This window comes from Polyodon spathula, chromosome 15 (genome assembly GCF_017654505.1).
Source record: "Polyodon spathula isolate WHYD16114869_AA chromosome 15, ASM1765450v1, whole genome shotgun sequence".
Classification (NCBI taxonomy): Eukaryota; Metazoa; Chordata; class Actinopteri; order Acipenseriformes; family Polyodontidae; genus Polyodon; species Polyodon spathula.
Window position 1 is genome coordinate 2,111,994 of NC_054548.1, and position 25,725 is coordinate 2,137,718.

Sequence of the window (25,725 nt, forward strand, 5' to 3'; positions counted from 1 at the left end):
GCCTATTGTATTGCATTTAGCGAGAAAAAAGCGAGGTCACTTTTACTGAAACAAAGTAGATGCATCGTATATAACGAAGTCTTTATCCCTATCGTTTTGGCTCATTAACTAATGGAGTTTATACCTCTTGTGGAGTCGGCCAACTCACACATTCCATTTCAAAGTCCTCTTTCCCCATGGATAAATCCGTAGCAAATCTGTCTGTATAAATGCGTCTTACTTTCTGATTATACATTTCCAGTTTTTTTTTTGCATGATACAGACGTATCATTGGAGGCCTACGTTGTACGAGGATCACATTCAAGTGTATTGTTACGCAGGATAATGGGTTTATTATAGCAGCAGCACAAATATGCAGTTATCCATGCATTAATAACAGCATTAATGAATTGCTTTTATAATGCAACATTGTCATGTGAAAATGGACACTTCGGTTCATCTTGCAGTTGTTGGGCTATGTAACCAGTTTTTTTCTTAAATAAACAAATAATTGAGAAATTAATAAAGCATACACGCGGGTTCCAACTGAACTTGCATTCCTCTTGTGTGAAACAATGCTGAAGGTCCTGAATTACGCGTCTATACATGTCATAATGTCTTTTGCACATTATAAAATCAGATGAACATTTGGCCAGGAAAAGGACACAGATTGCTTAACAGAGGCGATGTGCAGAACTCCCCAAACCGGGGCGCATCAGCACACGCAGACAAGCTTTCAATAGCTAAATAAAGACAAGTGCATGACAACCTCATTAGGGAAAAGAAAATAGCTTGATGGGACATCTGAAAAGAAACAACTGATCAACGTCCAGTTTGTTGCAGTGTTGCAGTATTAAATGGAAACCCGTTCATATCTTTCACGCATTCTCCATTCCCCATTTCATAATAATAGCAAACCACCACATGAATTCACGAGCCTTTCATCTTTCTCACAATTACTGACATAACTCTTTAGCCTTAAAGAAAGACGGAACGCATTAGCAGGGGCAATAAAGAACAGTTAGTGATCCCCCCCCCATTGACTATTCGGTTACGGTGTATTACAGAATTTCTCCCTTGTGTTCAAATCTCTTTCTCTCGATGCAAGCATCTGCAGGAGGTCAAGAAAGAAAGTAACCTCTCGATCTTAAACCATCTGCACCAAATAAGAAAACGTCATTTTAAAAGTACGCGACGAAGGCCTATTCTTTTAAATGGAAAATATATAGGCTGTCGTTGAATATGTGAAAATCGCTCACTGTTGCCTGATATTTTGCACCATTTTAACAGAATCAGTCTCACAGTACATGTGCAGACAGGCATACAACTGTGAGTTACTTGTCACTTTGCCATGATGCATTTTTCCGTTTTAGATAATGACGTCAGATAACAAGCACTAGCTCTGTATTCTTGATTAAGTTCTACTTAACGCTATTCCTAAGTCATTAAAAAAATCCAACTTTAAGAAATAAACATTCCTCCAATGTACATTGTGCTTGATTGACAGTCAGTCAGATATAACAAACTGACACCCTTAAGGAGTTATTGATTGGCTTTCCTTCTAATCAGAGTGTTATTGTCTTTTAAGTGCTTAACATTATTACCTGTTGTGAATCCAATAGAAGCGTGGTAATACAAACGAACAGGCTGCAGTTTTAAAATATTTTGCTGTGTCCAGTTTCAGAAACCTCTTCTTTTACTTTTTTCCTTGGCTCTATGTTGAAACAAATCTGTTCTATTTTCCACACCGATCTCAAGGTTTTAGTAGCTCAGTAACCCATACTTGCTGTATCTTGTTACTGGGATGTTACTACTCAATGAACTGAACCTGTAACGACTTTAAAGCAAATAGAAACGTAAACACGTTTCCATTAGGTGTTGTGATCAAAAAGTTGATTGTATAATTATCCAGACCCCAAATAAATATTGCCCAAATAAATTTATCCCACATATTTATAACCTAATAACACACTGAAAACCAAATGTTTAACAATGAAACGTAAGCGATTAAAACCATAGTTTCGTTTTGCTATATGTTTGTGTTAACGTGTTTCTAATCTGTTGCGGAGAGGTAGGCTTCATTCTTAAACACTTGGTTCACAGTGTGTTATAAGGTATAACGAGGCTTGTGTCATGTTGTGTACTCTGACATCTGAACCTCCGGGAGCCAACACAGCGAATCATTTATCAGGGCCCAAAAGATGAATGTTCGTGTATCTGATGGTATCACCTACGGTTTCAAAATGTACAGATTTAAAGAAAATAACTCAAAATGCCAGCAGCTGCCTGTTTTATAGTCACTGTTTTCCACTTCAGTGTTTATTTATTTATTTATTTGTTTATTTATTGTAGAGAGAGTTGTTTTTGCTCATAGTACAGCCTGCCGTTAATTCTGTAATACATATTCGTTTGTCTGCAGTACATGTCTGATGTCTTATTGAAATTACTTAATATACCTGCAGTGGAAATTGCTAACCTGAAAAGCATTGGCCCAGTTAACGTAATGGACTAATATACATTCTGCATTCGTTTCAATTGAAGTTAACAAAATGTAATACAGTGTGAATTACCATAACTTCGCTAAAATGTAGCAGATGGGCTCAGCAAACTCTTTCGTTGTTCTTCGCTATAGGGGTTAAAGATGTTCTAATTACTCTGCATTCTTCTGCTAAAAGCAATCCTGCCACCCAAAGCACGCGAATGCACTAATGGTAAGCTGTTCAAGGATGGTGTGCTTTTTACAAAGACACAGAAGATTATGTAAATGCTCTGTGAATACTATCCCTGTGCAGCCTCCTGTGGAGCACATTCACCGCCTACGTGTTCAGAACCGCAAACGTGAAGTCTGGTCTGCAAACTGGAGTTTTTATTTATTATTGCTTATTTGTTAGATACGGTGTATTTCTTTATGTGTGCGTTAGCAGACTTCTATTACTATGCAGTTAAATCGCAAAAATCCCATTGATATATATATATATATATATATATATATATATATATATATATATATATATATATATATATATATATATATAGTCATGATAATTGAGGTGCGGTTTTCTGTATTGTACTGCCTCTGCTCTTTTCAAAACATGTTGAGAGAGTAGCCATGCTTTGGCAAAATTATTACTTTTTGTTTTCTTATCTTTTAGTGCCCCTTTGCTCCAGAGTCACAGTAAAATATTTGCAAAAATCTTTAACATGCGCTGTACATGCCTTATACTTTATCTAAACGGTCTACCGAAATACGCGGAGAAATGTAATTTCAAACGCGTTCCTTGCTTGAGAAGATATGCAGGAATCAATATGAAAGTGTTTAACTTGTATAGGGTGTGAGGTTAGTGCCCTCGTATTTAATGCAAATGCCACATACTCTATATAATGCAGCGCTAGTTCGATTACAGTAAACCGTTAATGCTTTTTATTTCGCTCAGTTCTAGTCAAGGCATGTGAAGGGGCGGGGTTACAAACATTGAGACCGGACAATTTATTGGATAAGACAGAAGAGCGCCGCAGAACACTTGAGTGACACTTCAGTACCTAAAACGCATTCGGCTGAAGTGAATGGTCTCTCTCCAGTGAAAAGAAAGCTTAGAATGAAACACAATGTGCTACTCATCCATCAGCAACGGATAGGAAGAGAAAAGCCCAAGGCCCGGGGGGTCGCGGGCTGGAGTGTTGCCAACAAGCGCACGTTTTGGCGCGCAAACATCAATATACATTATTATTTTATCCTTTGAACTTCAAAAGACACTAAATGTAGAATCTGATATATTGCGTTTCCGCATGGACTTGTGGGTGGATGTGATAATAATTTTCAAAAACATTTTTCTTTAAATAATAATAATAATAATAATAATAATGGTATTGTATAGCCTTCAACAAATAACCTGAGTATCCTAGCATGCACCATAGTGACCACCACAATACAGATTCAGTTCCTAGGACATACAACGCATTAATGATGCTGGACCTTTCTTGTTTAGCTGTTCCATTTTTTGTGGCATTCTCTACAAAACGTGACACTAGGACAGCGAATGAGGATTAACACGATGGATGCTTAGTATTTTTATTTTTTCTCACAGGCAGTTCCTCAACTGTCTTTCCTGTGGATTCACTGTAAGACATTAAAAGCAGATGCTTTCTTTTTCAATATTTAGTCTGGCATTTCCACACTGAAGCTCATCCCATGGGGGTATTGAATGAGTTGGAGATCCAGACATGCCAGGGATTTCACACAGTCCTCTCCCTTCACTGTCAGACACATTCATGTTATGAGGCAGACATGCAAGACTGACATCCTGGGACAATGACTTGCCAGGTGGAGTCCAATGGGTGCTGACTATTAGCAGGTATATGCTGTATTCTGATATTTTTATTTTTTCTCTTACTTATGCCATGAACACAAATGGGCAGCTGTAAGAAGTGGAATCAGAATTTAGAACCAGTTTGAACATAATATGTTCCCTGCTATAATTTGTAAACCCCATTAAAAAACAAACAAAAAACAAACAAACAAACAAAAAAACGATTTGACATGAATATCATTTTTGTTAGGATATTTTGTTTTGCAGATATGCTGGGATTGGGATTGTTCTTGCTTGATATACCAAGCTTTGATGCTGTAAATGAATGTACTCTAACATAAAGTCCTGTAATAAAAACAAAACTCCATTATCCTTGTTTTCCTAACCCTATTACTGACAACCACTTTCTACATAATGTTAACCCTTCTGGAAATCACTACCCTTTTGTCATTTTTAGTGTTTCCAAATGGAATCATCCATAAGGGCTAGATGATGTAAGCCCCTTAGCATCTCTATAGGTACAGTAGAACAAATTAGACCATTTTGTCATGGTGTATGTTATCTAGGTTTCAGTACACTTCACTGGAACAAATGCCACACTTTATTTAAAGAAAGTAAAATACTGTGGAAGTCAAGCATCAGTCACTATTTTGATTTAAGATCAGGAAAAACAATTCTAACCATGTCAAACTGAAGCACTATTAAACACACACAGTAGGAGCGCATTTTGATTGAATGAATTGAATTCATTTTGAAAGGTAAACAAGCCCTACTACACAAGAACCAAACAGCAAGTGATACTACTAAAGCTCTCAAACCGTAACAAAGTTTTAAACACCAGCAACTAATCTGACTGTATACATCATACACATGACCACACTAATGATAACATTGCAATACATGAAATCTAGTTTTACCAAATAAATGGATTGTTTAACAGTAAGAAAATTAATACAATTAAATAAAAATCTCTCTCTTTAATATTATTAGAAAACAAGAAGATGCAGGGTGACCAATGAGAAGTAAACACTGCAAATTAAATACAGTGCTAGGGTTTGCAGTAAACAGCAATGTGTAGAAAGAACAATGTATTCTAATACTTCAATGTATGTGTTTAACAGGGGCTCCAGCATTATGATTGTTAAAGCACCTTTTCCAATGTTAATGCAACACTTACTGAGCAACTGTGATTGTCTGTGGGTATGCTGTAAAGTATGCATTGTTTAAAAGCATGTATCTTACAATGTCTAGGTAAGAGCTTCAATCTTTTTAGTTTAAGCTTCTGTATAAAACATGAAGAGAATTATTTATCTAGGGTGCCATTCGGGTGGTCCACCACCATTGCAGTTACACATTGTCATGAATCTAATTGGGATGTAAGCTCGTTAAGTTTTGCGAGCGTTTCTTACGCCAGGTTGATCTTTTGACCTCGCTAGAATGGTGAAGCACAGTTCCAGAGCAATGGAAGCGATGAGGCGAGAATGGGACAAAGGTGTTCAGAGAAGAGAAGAGTTGAGAGGAAGATAGAGATAAAATACAAAAAAAAAAATCCTTAAGAGACAGCAGACAACATAGTCTCCTAAATCATCATTGAAAAGCCATTAGAAATCTGGCAAGGAGAGGAGCACAGATTGTTAAGAAGTAGCACAAAAAACAATACTTGCTGTGCACAATGACAGTAATGAACTGGAAGGGATGGGGTGGAGCTGAAAAGCAGATTTCCTCTTCATAGCTGAAAGCTGTTTCCAACATTATTTCTAACTCTGTTACAATGTGTTAGAATTGTATTCACGTGTTGTTAAGCATTGTTTGGGCTTTGAAACATTTTATCTATCTGACCCTATCCCCTGCCATATGCTGGAGATAGACACTTCAAGTGCTTTCTTATAATGGCACAGAAACATCTGCATGCACTGCACTAAACACTTTTATGTGCGGACTCTGTGTTACTCCCTTCTATGACGTTAGTGTCAGTCTTTGTTTAATGCTGCCCCAGTACTCCAGTTCTTAATGTTTCTAGAAGCATGTTCCTGCTGCTAAATAGCTATCATCTTCAATGGGTCCCCCAGATTTTTCCAATAGGGTCCATATATTGCCACTTTTCTTGTAAGAAGGTATTGTCTTCTGGTACTTGATGATGCACAGCTCAATTATTGGTGATTCTGTTTGTCTAGAATTGCAAAATATATTTGACTGACAAAGGGTGGATTTCCACAGAGGACCTTATTCCTTAAATGTTAACTATTATGATAAATAGTTTTGAACTGAACTCTTATTGTTTGCCAGTAAACATTTGCAGGACTTTTGGTGTTCTTGGTTTAGGCTTTAAGACAGCAAAACAAAGGACTGAGGAGGAAGTGAGCTTTGTGAGAGCCATTTATCCACTATGTCACCTACATGCAGAGTGACTCACGCTACACCTGTGCTGTTGATACTGCAAGCCGTCTAACAGACCAAAGATATTAATGTTGTTGATAGCAGCTCAGCTAGAGATCTCAGCTGGTGGTGTTGAAAACAAAAAGGGTTAAGAAAGACAGATGGAACTTTGTCAAGGAGGTGTCAACTACTTTACTGAAAGTATATTCCTAGAGAGATTGCTCTAATATGGGCTTAGCTGATGGACTGACACAAAACATCTCTATTCGAGTTATACCATGACTGATTCGTGATTTGTGTTATTTGATTTTAACAGTGTCAGTGGGCCAGACAACCTTATGTTCCAGTGCACAGGGAAAGTGACTCTGACTGTTACACAACTAAAAATGAATTGCTTTGGTACACACAGTAATTAACATTCTGAGTCATTTGTTTGTTACAGCAGTTTTATTTTCCTTTATCAAAAAAGCAGTGGCGCAGAAGGTCAGTAAAAGTGTCCTGTTGCTCTGTCTCTTGGAGATTCGAGTGGTTTGAATGTATAACATCTTTGCTGAGCTACCCCGGGTAAATACATTGTTAACACTTTAAAGATAGGGGGCTTCAGAGGAATAAGGGATCTTTTGTGCTCTTTAAAGAACTCCTTTTTTATTTAATGGTTCTTTTCATTCGCTGTAAAGAAGCAGTGAAGGGGTTCCCTGATGTTCTGTCCCACACCTCCATGATCTGATCATTTTCTCAGCAGAACATGGGATGGTAACCTTAGATCTTCAACTAAATACTTAAGGAACAGGTTGGAATAAAGTCTAGCAATGGAGAAAAAAATGGCATGATTCCAGGTTGCTTATCTTTGCTGTAGACCCTTAATGAACTATACCTCCAGGACAATAAATACTATGCCTCAGTTTATACTGCGCAATTTCAATGGAACTGCCAATACAATTCAAATCAGTGGAAACAATACAGAAATCTCTCTGGAAATGTTACAGATCCACTGTCTTTCAAAGAAACCTGGCCAGAATCTAATTAGCACACCTTTGAATTGAATCATATTCAAAATAATAAATTTAAAACTAAAACATGCTCGAGTATTCTCACAGAATCAAAAGACACTGTAGATTGTTGCTGTTGTCGTCAATCAGCAATGAAGTACTCTTATGATCACACTTCCACAATAGCTGTAATATTTACCTTCTACAATACATTTGAACACATAAGAGTATCTGTGCTACCAATTCAAAAACAAAATGTCACACCAGCTTTTTCGTCAACATCAAGCCTTGTTGTAGTGAAATTAACTTCCATCTGTTTGCTTCAGACTGGAACAAAATGATTACCAATGTAGATGGAGCCAGAGAACAAAGCTACAACCATTAGCTTTTGCAGTTTCTATTATTCCTTTTACTGTCCCTCCACAATTCAGTGAATGACAGTATGATAGTATTTTTAAATATATGTATCTACTTTATATTAACAGCAATGGCTGAGGCCATACTGATAGCAGATCTAGATACAAACACAGGCCAATGCTTGCTGGCATGCCTGGAGGTGAATGGAGAGGAACCCAATGATGTCACTGACCAATAAGCTGCTGTCCAGATGTCCCCCTTCTAATATCTTCCTTGTGCCTTGAGTTTGTATTTTATTTTGTGTATTTGGCAAAAACAGGGTACAGCCATAGCTCTCACTATAGTAGGAGTCCAGCTGGAACAAACACCCTAGTGCACAAAGGAAGCCATCTGGCTTGAGGGATATATTCACAGTCCCACTGCACTATGATGATCCACAATCTAGCACTGACTTTATCTTTGTATACGGAATGTAGTCTCAGCACTGTAAAGAACAGTTCAGCAAGGTCACGGCTCTAGCAAAGGGAGCCTGGAAGAGATCCAGGATGTTATCAGCTGTAGAGACACATGAGTATGTCAGGATTTTATGTGCTAGCTGTTGATTGCACAAAACTCCCTAGGTTGATAAAAAAAAACAAAAAACAAAAAAACAAAAACATTTCCTACACTTTGGACAAAACCAAGATGCTTAAAAATGTAGTGCCCCATATGGGTTTCGTTTAAATTCAGGTTTAATACCAAGCTCATGATGCTTAATGAGGGATAACTATCTGCACCTACATACAGTCCACTCGGATTTATTTGCACTCTGCTGTACTGGTAGCAAAGAATGGATTTCCTACCAGGATTTAAGAATGGATTTTACAACCCTGTTACAGTGGCTCTCAAAAGTATTCACCCCCCTTGGACTTTTCCATATTTTATTGTGTTACAACATGGAATCAAAATGGATTTAATTAGGAGTTTGCCACTGATCAACACAAAAAAAGTCCATAATGTCAAAGTGAAAAATAAAATTACAAATTGTTCTACATTAATTACAAATATAAAAGAGAAAATTATTGCTTGCATAAGTATTCACCCCCTTTGCTATGACACACCTAAATAAGCTCTGGTGCAACCACTTGTCTTTAGAAGTCACATAATTAGTTGAATGGAGTCAACCTGTGTGCAATTAAGGTTTTTCACATGATTTCAGGTTAAATACATTTCCTAATAAAAACTACATCATGAAGACTTAGGAACATTCAAAGCAACTCCGGAATAAGGTTCTTCAAAAGCACCAATCAGGGGTAGGATATAAGAACATTTCCAAGGCATTGAATATCAGAGCACAGTAAAGTCCATTGTTAAGAAATGGAGAGAATACGGCACAACTGTGAATCTGTCTAGAATAGGTGTCCTCAAAAACTGAGTATCCGGGTGAGAAGGGCACTAGTCAGGGAGGCCACCAAGAAGCCTATGGCAACTCTAAAGGAGTTACAGTCTTCCATGGCAGAGCTGGGAGACACTGCATACGGCAACATTAGCCTGGGTGCTTCACAAAACTGGCCTTTATGGGAGAGTGGCAAAAAGAAAGCCGTTGTTGAAAAAAACACACATCAAATCTCAGCTAGAGTTTGCCAGAAGGCATGTGGGAGACTCTGAGACCAAGTGGAAGATGATTCTATGGTCTGATGAGACCAAAATAGAGATTTTTGGCCTCAACACTAAGCGCTATGTTTGTCTCAAGCCTAACACTGAGAACACCATCCCTACCGTGAAGCCTGTCAGGTGTACTGTACTCCAATGGGCATATTCAGTATGGTTTACTGTGTGTGCTGTGGCTACTACTGAACCAAGTAAGTCTGTTCTGTAAAGCCATGCTTTCTCAGCTCCTGTAGCCTCAGACTGACTAACCCAAAGATGTCTCAATTCTTCTTGGTGATCATAACCCAAAGATGTCTCAATTCTTCTTGGTGATCATTTGCACCAGAATTTGAGTCTGTTTTGAACTTGAGAAGAAATACAAAATCTAGTTCCTTTTCACACCAACACAGAAGAAACGTTTTACACAGGATTTATCAAATATGACAATGAATTCCTCAGTTTTCTAATCAGCCAGTTCGTGTGGGGTTTAAGAACCTCTGCCATTAAGAATCACACAAAGACCCCATTATCCTTCCACATTTCCGTAAAGAATCGAGATGTAATTTGTTCCTAGTTAGGGGCTTATTCCCTTCAAAGAATCTTTACAAATAAGTCCTATGTTTGGTGTTATTTGGGTGTGATTAACCTCATCTCCCATCACACAATCACAAGTGTCCTGAGAGTCTTGCTGGCACAATAGGGCACTCTATTACTCAGTGCACTTGAACCATTCCTTTCCCTGCATGATTCTTTCTGGTCGGATTCTATGATGCTTGCTGGTTTCAAACTGTAAGCTTGTGAAAACTTTCAAAACTAAGAAACCTAAACTCAGATATTGGGTTCTAACAGGCAAGTAAAATACAATATCTGTCCAATCTTTTTATTTACTGGGAGAGACATGCTTCTAAGGACAGTAACCTAAGCTTTGCTGCTTGTCTAGTTGATCTGCAGGTATCAGGGACAGGTTCTGTGTATGGGATATAGTAATTGATGTCTGTACTATTCTCTTGCTTCATGGAAATAGATTATCATGCATTGCAAACATGACAATGTGTGTGTCTGTGTATATATATATATATATATATATATATATATATATATATATATATATATATATATATATACAACATTGCATAAACTAATACAGAATCACCTATCGAACGTGTAAGAAATAAAAAAGTAAATGAACCAATACTTCAACACTACAACAAATTAACATAAAATGAATGACCAGCAATTTGTATTTTAGAGTAAATAACATTATATAATGTACAATACAATAGAATAAAGAAAAATAAATGAATAAATAGACTCAATACCACGATGTCTGAAGATTTAAATAGAAAGGAATAGTAGATTGTTACATCATTAACAAAGTTTTAAATGACATGACTAATTTATTAATAGATTTAAATAGTATTAAGTGCAGTTACCATGGCATCAAACTCTTTTAACTACCTTCACTGTTTGTTTTCAAACATACTTTCCCTTGACAAAGGAATGTGAAGCGTTGGGAAGTCAGCTCTTTTGAGCAATATATATAGGATCCTGTGAGGAAGAAGCAGGAAAGTTAAAACTAAGAACTGTTTGAAATAATGTTATCATCAATTAAAACAGAAATAATGAAAGAAAATAGTTATTCTAAGAGTGTTTTACTCAGAGTCTGGTTTATTAATGTCATCAAACTGGATATTCATGAAATTGCTGGTTTAAAAAGGCTTTAGTCAGGAGTTAACTCTGTGTGAATAGGACCCACAAATCCCTGTTGAATTGCATTATCAAACACACTCCTATTCATTCAACTGCCAATTATTTGAAAGTGTCACCTGGTCAAAATATAAAACTATACAATACTGTTAAAGAAAGAGAACAAATTAGTTGTGTCTTCCTTGTGTGCCTGATAGAGGTTCACCCTTTATACACTAATAGACCTTTCTGGATTCTGCTTGGCACTCTTCATCCAAATTCTAGACAAAAATGTTTGTAGTTTAAAACATATCTCTGGGGCACACAGTATAACACATCTCCCACAAGGGTCTGCATGCTCTGAGCACACCACCATATCATTTCCCACACGCACAAAAAAAGATCAAACAGTCATAATGTGCAATATAAATGCAAGTCTTGATACATTCTTTTTAATTGCTCACCCCCTCCTGTGCATTTTCTATTTTATATTGTGAAGCATTCAATAAAGGCCTTTACAAATGAATCTATCAATCCCCAAATGCACATTTAGAATAGGACATTCTATGACATTGTAAAATGTGCAAATAATAAAAAAACAAGAACTTTTTCTTCTAAAGTGATGTAAATTGTCTTAATCAGTAGTATTTAAATGCACAATATTGGACATTATTTAACATATACTAATATACTACTAATAAAACAAGTATCGTCTTTAACCATCGCATTACAGTATTGTAGTACAAATTAAAAGCAAGATTCAATTCAATACTCAGAGATCATGGGATTCATTCTACAAGAAAAAGACTTTTAAACCTGTGGGAATTTCCTTCCTATTAGTAACATTCTTTGCAGTGCTTTCATCTTATAGCTGGGCTTCATATTTTCAATGTTGTTGCAATGATGGACATATTTTCATGGACTCCCTTTACCAATTGAATTTAGAGAAAATGCAATAATAATAATAATAATAATAATAATAATAATAATAATAATAATAATAATAACCAGTTGTTTGTTGGTTCCTTTATAAACACTATAGGGTCCTGTTCTGTGTGTATGGGTTATTCTGACTGACTGAGTAAGTCTATGAATATTGACACCATGTGGTAGATACAAATACTTCTGCTCTTTAACTCAGTAATTATTTTATTAAATACACTGGATAATTAGTTAACAGAATGATAAATAATCAACTAAGTTGGGAAAGACAGAACAATGTGTCTAAATTCACTAATTAAATATTGAATTAAACTTTTTAATACTAAAGCAAATAAAGAAAGAATCCTTGTCTTAAAAAAAACACATCAACATTTCATGTATGACAGTAGTAGGTTGATTTTTCACACGGCCTGTTCTAATTTAACATGGAGACAGTTTGACAGTATAACTGAACTGAACGGAACCATTGGCCACTTCCACAGCGCCCTCTTGTGATAGAATGTTTTTGTCTTTCCAGTAACTACAACAGCACACCATCCAACACAGTTGTCTGCTGTACTTGTTTTCACTTCTCTAGTGTGTGTAAGTGTAACTGGTAGTTGTGAGATGCACTGCCACTGTGGGTCCTGTCCTGTCCTGGCTCTTTTGCATTGTGGTTGAGACACTCACTTGCGGTGCACAGGGTCACTAGTTCACGCTCAGCCCCCACCCTGTTACATAACTAAAAACATTTAAAAGCATTCATCAGAAAGTCTTAAAAGATGATGAAGGACATGGGTGCAAGCCCACTGGGTAAGTATCATTCTGCACTTCCAGGCTGGAAACCCACTCTGGAATATTCCATCTTCACATGCTGCAGTAGGTAACTTTATTCATTTTATTTTCCAATCGTGGTGTAGTTCATAGTCCAAGAAAAGCATCCACAATTAAATATTGCACATGAATGGAAAGGTATACAATACAATAACGCAGCAAAGTTTTTAACAAAGTGGGCCCTTTTTTAAGTTAGTGCAAAAAAACATTTTTTTTTTAAAGACACAATGTTAATAAGGGATAAAATCATTTATATAAAAAACAATATAAGAAACTACTCTGTACAATAATTAAACTGTCCCTTCCAACAACTGCTTTTATTTCTAGTTTTATACAATTAAAAAAGTTGCACTGGCTTTTATAGCTGATCTGTGAGGTGTTCTCCTGACTCTTGATCTGTGTTGCTCAGAAGGAATATTACTGAAGGTGAGTAAAGCACTAACAGTTTAAATAAGATATGACACTGTGAGGTGTTCTCCTGATCTGTGAAGCTCAGAAAGAATATTACTGCTCAGGGTTGTCTTATTGTTCTGTATAAAGGGATGGATTCAAACACTAATGCATTTGAAGTGTGCTCAGGTAATTTGACTCTGTATCTACCTCATGTTATTAACCTGTCTTTGTGGAGAGGAGAGGTCCTAGGGATCAGCCTGAACGTACACAAGAGGGTGCTATACAATGCCTTGTATCCTTGATCCTTCTATCACAGCTATGGACTTCCATTGCTGCTGTATGAATAGTGGGCTGGTCTTTATGTATACATAGGGTGAATATATTTCTGTATGCATTGCTCATCAAACACAGTAAATGAGTATAGTTACCATGGCATAAAAAGCTTAAAAGTACCTCCACTGTTTGTTTTCAAACACACTTTCCCTTAACAAAAGGCAAGCAAAACATACTGACATTTAAAGAAAAAAAAAGGAAGTTGGCTCTTTTGTGCAAAACCCAATTTTTGGTAGAACAGTAGGGATATCGTGGCTCTTGCTGGCAATGAGGAATGATAAATACTTCCTTGCTGGGAGAGTGATTGCTGTGTCTTTTGTCTATGATAGGCCAGCTCCTAACTTCATTTCTAAGACTTAGTATGACTGTCTTGCTTATGGTGTTCCTCACATCAAGCCATCTATTAAAGACATCAGTCATCCAGAAATAATACTGCTGATACAGGAGATTTGTTTTTGACTTGTATCTCTGTATAAAAGCTATTCCAAAATAATATGGTTGCACACATAATAATGGCTTTGTTCTGGAAATATTTATCAGGAATTGTTTTTTGTTTTCAAAATTATCAGATAGAGAATGCAGCAACGCTTGAGAGTCTGCAGGATATGACAGTCAGGCACTGCAATATCCTACATCTTACAGGCTGCTTGCACCCTGTTAAAAGTCTAGAGGATAAAACACAATTGCCCAAGATTTTATGGATTGGTACGTGTTTGGACATACACGGAATTCACTGGAAAGGTATGTAACTCTTCAATGGATCTCCTGATTTGGTTTAGAAAAAAATTGCTGATTGAGAACTCATTTTTATTTCGAACATTTATTCAAATGTCATATGAGCTCTTCACAATGCAGTGATGTATCTATTCTAAACCAACAACAAAAGTATTATCAGTTAATGGAATTAATAATACAAATCGTACTGATGTTTATTTGATTTTTTTGTTATAAGTTTTTAACCAGCGTTATTGGTCATCCTGTACTGTTTAAAGATTCTGTTTATATCAATCAGACATGAAATCCAAAACGGCAGGCAGATTGATTGAACTTAACCCCACTTTAGGAGCTGCACAAAATAGGGGCTTATAATGGAAAGAACACTGCAACCTTACTATGGCAGGACTACCTTCCTGTCATTATATATATAAAATAAAACTAAGATTATAAAAATGCAATATTTAGCTATAAAACTCAAATCATTCATATTTTGATAAAGGAAATGAGAACATGAATTAACCATTAAATAAAACAAGTATGCATAGCAGCATACCGTGTGGACTGGCAGAGCTACAATCATGTTATTTTCTGAAAAGTGACTAGCATTGGAGATAGCATACTGCTAGTTCCAAAATTGCATGCACTGCTGACAATTAATACGGGCTAGAGCCACAGACTCTGAGTCTACAGCTTACTTGCTCGGCATTTATTGCAAGCAGGCAATAATTGACTGCAAGTTGCATATTCTTGAGAAAAAACAGGAAGCTAACGCAACTTCCCTGGAACACTAAAGATAATATGACAATACCTAGCTAACATCCTAAGAATAACAAGCTGGAAAACAGTAATTTTATGCTGACAAGCAATTTTAAGGGCTTCCTCAGCACATGCCACTAGTCACATCTATTGCAAACAACATAAAACCTTTACACACACAGTACTAAGAAAGTACCCAAAGAATGGTGTCCCTGTACTACTGGGTAACTGCCAGGAACATGGGAGTGAATACACTCTGTACAACAGGATATTTAATGTCCTGTAAACTGTAAACACTTCTGATTTCCTGCATATTGTAAAATAAAACTTATTGAAGAAAAGGACTCTTGTGAAATTTTCTTAAAACCACCCACTCACTTTTTAAATTACATCATATATATACCTAGCATCAAAATAAACTTGTTTTTGTTTTTTTCAATAAAGAAAATCACAGAAAAAAAAACAATATGCCACAAATAGTTTCTTATTTTTCAATCACATTTAGTGAATTTTATCCAAATATATATATATATATATATATATATATACACACACACACACACACACACACACACACACACACACACATATATATATATATATATATATATATGAATTATAATATAATATATATATCTATATGTATGTGTGTACTGAAACTTAAACTAAATAAAATTATGAAAATAAATATTCATAAATGTACCATAAATGGTTTGGTCCCTGTAAATGGTAGATTCTTCTTCTGATTGCCCTTCGCCTTCTTATCGCTTGACCAACTGGATCTAAAACAGAAAGTCGTTCAGAACCCTTAATCCCCTTTGTACAAGACCACCTCGGATATAACCTCCTTCAGCATTTGGTGTGAGCTGCAAGATGTTGGTTAGCTCACGTTCAAGTGTGTTGTCACTGATGTCAGAACATCTGCTTTGGTGTGAAGTGCACATTTCAGATTCATTTCTTCTCTGATACAGTGTAGAAACCCAAGGCATCTTCCAATTGCCATCCAAGAAATGCCAACAATTCGAGGATGGTGTATCTGATGTCTAGTAATCTTGAATCTAAACAGAGAAAAACAGTTCAGTTCATTTGAGTAATTTCACTGTGAATATTATTCAGTACTAATAATAGGAAAATGTCTGTTATAATGCATAATTTATTAAAATCTGAAATTCAGTACTTTATATGACAACATGCACATAATCTTGATTCTCATTATTATTATTTATTTATTTCTTAGCAGACGCTCTTACCCAGGGTGACTTACAGGTGTCACAAAATATACATGTTTCAAGAATTGCAGTACAGGTAAATGCAAATGCAATATCTCTCAAATAATAATATAATATTATCATTAGTAGTATGGTATGCTTTTTACTTTGGTTTTCCAGAGGATCCAGATCTTATTGTTGGGGTTCTGTAGGCATTGCCATCAGTTAACAGACATGGTCTTATGTAGGTCAAGTATTGTAGATCCCTTCCCTTCCCTTCCCTTTCCCAAAGTATGCGTCACAGGATACCCCCTTCTGCTTTTAAGACCTGATTGTAGTCAAAGGGAAAATCTGCCAAGAGTATGGGAATATTACACAACAATGTTTTCAATGTTTTTCACTGCATTCAGGCACTAAGAAAACAATGCCTCACAGTTCAGGGTTAGCTTCATTTATTCACTCATTGACAACACTGTCAAGATAATGAATGTGTGGTTTCCAGAAGGATGGTATATAAGCCCACTCCTATCTCTGGCACATTGACACACACAGAAGAAGATGTGCACAGCAAGCTTCCACGTCCTGCTGCTGAGCAGCATCCTCACAACCCAAGTGACCACAGCTGTAAGTATGCTTTTGTAGAATGTTTCCAGGATCTATTATTCATTGTATGTTTCTGTGTTAAAAGAAATCGAATACTACACTTGTAGTCTATCAAGAGACCTATGATCTACTCAAGATATTTTATACATGCACTCATCATTTATGCTGACAAGACGTTCACTGTAAAAGATGAGCACACTATTCATCCAACAGTATGCACTGTAGCCTGTTTAGTAGACCACTGGACTGGCTGATCATCCAAACAGAAAAAGGGCCGGCACTGGCTGGATTAGGCTGGTGGGATTAAGAGCCTTCTGGAGAGGCAGTGGATTGTCAGATTAAGTGTGTAGGTCAGCAAGAAGACCAGGAAAAGACAACTGGATGGACTCCCTTCCACATGTAGTGGCATTTATGAATTGATTTTGTTCAGTTCCATACAATTATCTCAAAGTATACATTATAAATCATGATTTTACCACATAAAATGCGGTACTGTATATACAAGGGTTTGACCTGAAATGGAAAACACTTGACATAACACTGTAAATATGGTGTAAGACCACTATGGGCACTGATTTGATCTGACAACCATCAGTTTTATGAGATCATATAATTACACTATCTAGTTCTTTCTTTTTTGCAGTTTTGGATTCTTAAGCATATGCAGCTTCTATATAAAGTCAGCGATGCTGCTTGCAGAAACAAAAATGTAATCAGTTTTGTGAAGGACATTTACATAAAAATGAATGGATACTTAGGAAAGATAAATAAACAATGTATATTAAAAGATGCTCTGTTTTTTGGTTTTCTTTTAGATGGTACCTGTCAGCGTCAGTGGGAGCGTGGAACCCAATGGATTCTGCCACTGTACAGTCAATTATCCGGACCTTACATTTCCTGTAGACAGGGTTGAACAACTTGAAATGTTGTCAGTCTCTCTGTCAACTACTGTGGAGAGGGAACTCACAAAGGTCATACCAGCTCTTCTTTCTGTATTAGATTTTAACAGTGTTGGGGAGTACCACATTACGTGTAACGCGTTATTGTAATTGGATTACATTTTTCAGTAACTTGTAAAAATAATGGTTCCTTTTTTACACAGGAAACAAAATGTGCTACAAAAGAGGAAATAATAATGAGTATCTGAGACGCACACATTCTTTACAGTGTTGGTGGTGACCGATTACATGTTATGTGAAAAAAACTTAGTTATATCAAAAATAAATAAGCCTACAGCTGATGCATAATGTGGCAATTACAAATCGCTTCAGTTTTCAAATCATTTTGCTAGAAAATGACATCAGAAGACGGAACGAGCTGGATCTTCAAAGAATATTTTAAGGTGCAGCCTGACCAGCCCATAAAAAACATATGATATCTCTGTACAATATAAACTGTCCCTGAGAAGTAACTATTTGTAACTGTAACTGTAACTATCACTTTTTTCAGAGTAATAACTTACTGTAATTAATTACAATTTTGCTCAAATTATTTTTAAAAGTAAATTCCCCAACACTAGATTTTAATTTGCCCAACATATGTAGATAAAAAGGTACATAATTAAATATTTAAGTAAGGATAGTACCATGAACCAAGCTGTAAATGTGCTGTGAAAGGGCTGATCTGCTGGAAGAGCTAGTAGGCATGTTAAATAATGATCTAAGCAGAGACAACAACAGAGACACACACAGAACAGGATATTAAACAGGCCAGACATTCGATTTAGGAAAATGGAAATTATATAAAGCATCCATTTAATGTAGTGTTTGGCAAAAACAAATAATAAGTAAAACAGAACTTGATGTTCTTCAGCAATACTAAGGAACTTGTGTTTGGATAAATTCACTCCTATAACGATCAAGCATTTTCAATGCTTTATAATAATATAGTAATATCTGAAATGTCTTTTTTTTTCTCCCCACAGATACAGGAATTTGCAAGTAAATTATCAATTCATGAACATCGCATGCAAAATCTCACTTTTAGAGTGGAGACCATGGAAAATGATGTTGCTTCCTACTCCGAGTTAGATTTTGAATTGCTCAAACTTGAAATTAGACAGATGGAGTCCCTCACCAATAAGATGAAGGCTACTGTTGCTGACAGCAATGGGATTATTGAACAACTGTCTATTGAGGTATATTGTGTCAGGTTAATATCTAATGTCTGCATTTACTCATAGCGTCATGTTACAGGCTTCTACCATTGAATATTCCAAAAATATGTTATTTTAAATACATTACCATTACAATTTTTTTAATCAAAATAAAAATCGAATTGACGTGTTTTTACAGTTAAAGAATATGACGCTTGCAATCACTAAACTGGAGAAGTTTGACAAAAACAATGTCCTTGCTATTCGCCGTGAAGTTGCTGCATTAAAGAGACGACTGGAGGAATGCCAGGAGACCAGAAATCAAACCAATCCTACTCAACCCCCTATTGTTTATGGTTAGTACTTTATTCTTAAATTATAACAAATTATAATAAATCATAAGAAAAATGATTTTAGGACTAAAATGTCAAACTATTGTTGCAGTACAGAGGGGGTGGGGGCAGTTAGACCTACTGCTGCGGGTTGTTATGGTGAATCTTCAGGTAATTTCCCCCCCCCCCTAAAAATGCACTTGTACTGGAGCTTCATGTTTTCCCATGTGACACCCAAAACCATGTTACATTTCGTTTTTGAATGTTGGGGGTGAGCATTCTTTAAATAGGGCAGGAGAGTTTAGTGAACCTCCCATTACTGATTTGTGTTCTGTCTGGACAGTGCCACAGTGACTGAATGTGCAGTTACAGCCTTGAGTAATAATTTTATAAAGACAGATATATATTGTCAGTTTTAAGAGTCTTGATGACTGTTTGTCCAACACAGGAAGCTGCAACCACGGGCTTGTTTCAAACATTAGTGAGCCATTTGTTGTCCAGCTGAACTGGAGAGGATTTGGATACAAAGCTGGTGCCTGGGGAAGAGATCCTGCCCCTGTTCCCCCAAAGAAGGACCTCTACTGGCAAGCACCTCTGAGGGATGAGAGATACATGGACTATTATAGACAGTATGAGTCCTTTGATGATTTACTGCTGTACAAAAACCCCAAAGAGTACCAACTTGGCAGTGGTCATTTGGCTCAAGGCAGTGGCATGGTGGTGTATAAAAATAATTTGTACTACAACTTGTTTAATTCAAGAAATATTCGTAAAGTTGACATCAACACAAATGGTATTGTGTTAACGAAAGACATCCCAGGTGCAGCCTTCAATAACAGGTTTTCATATTCAGGATCACCCTGGCAGGATATTGATCTGGCTGTGGATGAAAGTGGTCTGTGGGCAATATATGCAACTGAAGAAAGCATGGGGAACATTGTGATCAGTAAGCTTAATGAAACAACACTTAATGTTGAGAAAACCTGGGTGACACAACAGTATAAACCGGCTGCCAGCAACGCTTTCATTGTTTGTGGAGTTCTCTATGTAACCAAGACTGTAACAACTAGACAGGAAGAGATATTTTACATGTATGACACCAAGACAAACCAAGACACCAAAATTAGCATACCGTTTAAAAAGATGATGGAATACGTGCACAGTGTCAATTACAACCCACCAGACCATAAGTTATATGTTTATAACAATGGCTATCTGATCAATTATGATCTCAACTTTTATCCAAAAAATACCAACCTATAAATGAGCAACTGTTTAAAATAATCACTTTGAATCAATCCCCTCAGCAGAACAATGATTAGCATCCTTAAATACAATTTAAAAAGTAATCACCAATACATTATAAAACCCTTTTCTGTTTTTCACATGCTACAAATCCCAGGTAAATCAACAGGTTTAATGGCTGGCAATTGTAATTTATTTTCTTATGTTGATTGGTTGCATTTTTTAAAACACTAAAAATTGAAAGTGGCTGCCGATTTAAAAACACACACATATATATACAAAATGTAATAATTTCTGTTCTAATAAAATAAAGCATGCCTGAATGATTTTGTCAATAGCATGTTTCATTTACAGTTCTGAATCGTGAAACACAGCCTAGGATATGGCAAATGAAGGAACACGTGCATCTAATCCATGTTTAGTAACATTCGAAGATGCAGATCTGATATCGAGATGTAAAAGGGTGTGGGAGTCTGCTGTGAGAGACAGCGTGAGAGAGAGACAGATGAATTTTGGTTACAAATACATAGACAGGCATCCAGGTTTTATTCATTCACAGTAAAACAGTGCAGGTGCAACATCATGTAACACCACCACATGATATAACTCAGTAGGTGTTGCTCCTTCAGCAGGCTTATATAAAAATGGTATACAATAATAAAAACAAAACTGCAAACACAACTGTGAAAACAAAGCTATAGTTTTGCCGTGCGCTACAAAACGAATCAACCCAAAACAAATTCAGTGGTGGGACCCAGAGCCCGATTATACATATTCTATTGTGTTAGGGTCCCAAGTGAAATATATACTTATAACTTGGGGTTCAAAGAGGACAATTAAAATAGGCTAAGCCTTACCCTCACCTTGACCTCAAATACCCACAATTAATATTTAGTCTTGGGATCATCCCCTTTTGACACCACCAGAAAAAAAGTGGCACATTCCTGCTGGAGCCTGGGGCCCATTTCGGGTTCTGTCAGTCCCATTCCTGCTGCAGCTTGGGGTTCATTCAGGGTTCTGTCAGTCCCATTCCTGCTGGAGCCTGGGGTTCATTCTGGGTTCTGTCAGTCCCATTCCTGCTGGAGCCTGGGGTTCACAGCAGGTTCAGCCAGTCCCATTCCTGCTGGAGCCTGGGGCCCATTCTTGGTTCTGCCAGTCCCATTCCTGCTGCAGCCTGGGGTTCATTCCGGGTTCTGTCAGTCCCATTCCTGCTGGAGGCTGGGGTTCATTCTGGGTTCTGTCAGTCCCATTCCTGCTGGAGCCTGGGGTTCATTCTGGGTTCTGTCAGTCCCATTCCTGCTGGAGCCTGGGGTTCATTCTGGGTTCTGTCAGTCCCATTCCTGCTGGAGCCTGGGGTTCATTCTGGGTTCTGTCAGTCCCATTCTTGCTGGAGCCTGGGGTTCACAGCAGGTTCAGCCAGTCCCATTCCTGCTGGAGCCTGGGGTTCATTTTGGGTTCTGCCAGTCCCATTCCTGCTGCAGCCTGGGGTTCATTCTGGGTTCTGTCAGTTCCATTCCTGCTGGAGCCTGGGGTTCATTCTGGGTTCTGTCAGTCCCATTCCTGCTGCAGCCTGGGGTTCATTCTGGGTTCTGTCAGTCCCCTTCCTGCTGAAGCCTGGGGTTCACAGCAGGTCTATGCTGGTTGGCTATCATTCTGAAACCCCTCATGGTTATCTTTTCATTGTAAAGGGTAGTTCTTTTATTTTATTTAACTCCTCTCCTCTAACAAGAACTAGCACAGGTTTATAAACAGTTTACATATATTTAAATGTTTTTGCACCAAAGAGCTGACTTTCAAGGGAAAGTGCGTTTGAAAAAAAAAAAAAAACAGTGGTGGTATTTAGAGGCTTTTGATGTCATGGTAACTACATTATTTCTAGTTTAAATCTATTAATGTGCCAGTGATGTCATTTACTACATAGTTATATATATTTTAGTAATATCTTGTGGAGTGACCTTCCCTCACACCTCCCCTCACTTTTTATTTGTTTGGGTGCCATTTCTTTTGCAAAAATCATAAATTATCAAGGGCTAAATGGGTCTGCAGTGTTGAAAGAGTTCAACCAAAAGCCCTTTCAGAGGAAGGATCCCAAGAGGGTGTTCATGTTAACACGTGTGAAAATGGGAGGGGGCATTGTGCACTGGCCCGTACTCTAGCTTCTTTTAGTATGCTAATGATATCCTGTGATCTTCTTTAAACTTTATTTCAAAAGGAATTACTATGGTCAATGTTAGGGTTCTCATATCACAGTCTCATAACTCAAATCTTTTCTCAGTAATTTCTTTATAAACCAGGTTAGAAGAAAGATAATATCTAATTGATATTAATGTTCTTTCTTTGAAAATCATGTTGTTGGGCATTATATGATGGATGGAACCATTCTAGCCAGCGGTGATTTGTAACACATTAACATTACAAAATACAACAAGAACAAGGTTAGATGCTGTGGGTCAGGTTTGAATGTATACCAACAAGTGCTAAATCCGGTGCTGCACTCTCTTTTTAAGTGATGTGCGATCAAGTAAAAAGGCAGCGGATATAAACTGATTTAACTCAGGCCTTGGTAACTATCAACTGCTCTCTTACTACACTCCAATATTGACACATTTGTATTTGGGATTCATTATTTGTTTAAAAAAAAATAAAAAAAATACTTATTTTACATTTTTTGGCATGAATTTCTTCTGCTGCTATCCAAATACAAGGTTCTAGACATGCCTTACCTGAAGTGCCACATGTTTAGGCAGTGTTACACATTTGTGCACAAAGACTGCATGTGTACAGGCTTAACAAACAAATCAAGTCTTAAAATGGGTAATCCAGTTTGTGTTTTGAATCAGTATAAACAGTTGAATGTATTTTTTTAATAGCATTGAATAATAGTGATATACTGTAAATAATTTCATTTCTTGAAGTCTAGGACCATTGGTATTTTTTTTTATTTATGAAACCCAAATAATAAGTAGTTTTTTGGGCCTTCACAACTTGCAAAGACAAGACATACACTATTCAATGATTAAGAATTGGACTGGATGGTTGACTCCAGTTGACCAAGTTTTAGGCATTGGAATCTTTCCTGAATCAACTATATATCACAAATAATGTGAGCGTTTCAAATTCAACTCAGCTGGAGGTATTTAAGATAAGACGGAGATCTGTGCACAGTCAATGTGTTAATAGGGTTAAGGGCTGCCTTTCTGCCACCTTCCCATCTGTTCCTAACAGGAATCCGTTTGTTTCAGCGATAGTTAAGGGTAATCTCACCTTCAAGCACCACAAACGGTGTGAATTAACTGTCACCTCAGCAAGTGACAACTATCCTTGAATAGCCTCGTGACTGAAACATATCTATAATTTATAAATCATTTTACATCGCCAAAAGAAAGTAGCCCGCATGCAACATAGCCAACCACAACTACGTCATTTGTTTAAATCGTAACCATAAATGCATCCACTTAGGCCTATATATATTTTAAGAAACATCCCGGTAGTGGCTTGAACATTTTCTTGACTCAATGCAAAGACAAAGCGTTACAGTGCTCCACTTTGCTATTTTAAAAACCAGTAAGAAAGTGTTCACAGCGTTGTTGATGCATGCAATAGCATTGGGAATGTTGACAGCATTGTTGATGCATGCAATATCATTCAGAAGATAGCATTTAGCATTAATTACGTTTAATAAAACACAAACACAGCAAACAGCAGGTACGTTTTTACATTGAAGATCTAAATTGTTCAGCCAGTTCAATTCATACTCAACGCAAACCATTTAACAGCACATTTAAACCTCCTCAGAATGCGGCAGATATTTGTATCTAATCGCATAATATGTATTTGCTGAATAGCTACGCGTGTGGGTTATTTTATAGTACATGTGTTCAACTCAATGACTTATAAAATATGTTTACAGAAGTTCAAAGACTTGACAGGACCCCTGCAGTTTTTAGTGATAATTAAAAAACCGAATTAGTTAACACCAGAATAGATGGACAGTTCCTTCAATCGGATTTAAATGCTTTTATCGTCATTGCACAAAGCCTGATCAAAGTCGGGAGCTCCCTTAATTACCTTGTTAAGGTGCCAAACAAATAGACTGTCAATAGAATTCATTTGAAACATACTCCTAGCATGCACGCATACGAATCTCATCGCATCTGAAATGAAGACTACAATTTCACACTACTGCAATTCAATACGAGGCTTTGGTTTTTTAAAACGTAAGAAAACCGGATTATTAGTTCACATATTTTCTTAATTATCCCCTCCCACCATTTACACAGATACATACTTTTTTCGTAAATCAAAATAAAACCCTCTTATCACGAAAATGTGTATTTGAACTGAAGTATCATTGTAATCTTTTATATAAGGTGATCGCATCATATTCGGGATTTTGCTTGGTGTGCAGTTAGTTCGCATGTTTGAATGTGCCTTGATATAAGCATGCTTTGATATAAAGTCGATCGGAAATATCAGCAACATTGTTTTTAAAATGATAACTATCCTGTAAAACTATCCTGTTAAAAAATAAACAGATTTTATTAACATATTAAAAATACACTTCAGAGGTTATTGTTGTTAAAAATGCACGCATAAAACACAAGTGTAACCAAAACAAACATTGCATAGTAAAGTATAGCCTATATATATGAAAACGTACTTATAGCCTGTAGCACAAGATTCACGTTACGTTCTTAAACACTTGACAGTTTATACCGGATGCATTTCATAAACCCCGATTAGTAGCCTAATCTCAAACTGCCCTACCTAAATATAGCCATTAGTTTCCACCATGGAATGCACTGAATAACTAAAAAACAATGCATTACATAAACAAATTATATCAACAATCCCTCCAACAGATAACAAAACTGAATCCTTCATTGAGTCCTGGGTTACAGGTGGCTTACACTTTCTTGGCTGGAGGAAGCCAAAACTGTCAACAATCACATTTACATGATAAAA

General features: G+C 36.8%; 1 protein-coding gene across 1 annotated transcript; it reads left to right on the forward strand.

Annotated features, from left to right (window-relative positions):
- Positions 1–16,915: 16,915 nt before the first annotated feature.
- Positions 16,916–20,852, forward strand: LOC121327530 (olfactomedin-4-like). The gene is made up of 5 exons (XM_041271604.1): positions 16,916–17,109; positions 17,904–18,059; positions 19,013–19,225; positions 19,383–19,539; positions 19,964–20,852. Exons 1-5 carry the CDS (start codon positions 17,044–17,046, stop codon positions 20,776–20,778), a joined length of 1,407 nt encoding a protein of 468 aa, XP_041127538.1. The 5' UTR covers positions 16,916–17,043; the 3' UTR covers positions 20,779–20,852.
- The last annotated feature ends 4,873 nt before the right edge of the window (positions 20,853–25,725 follow it).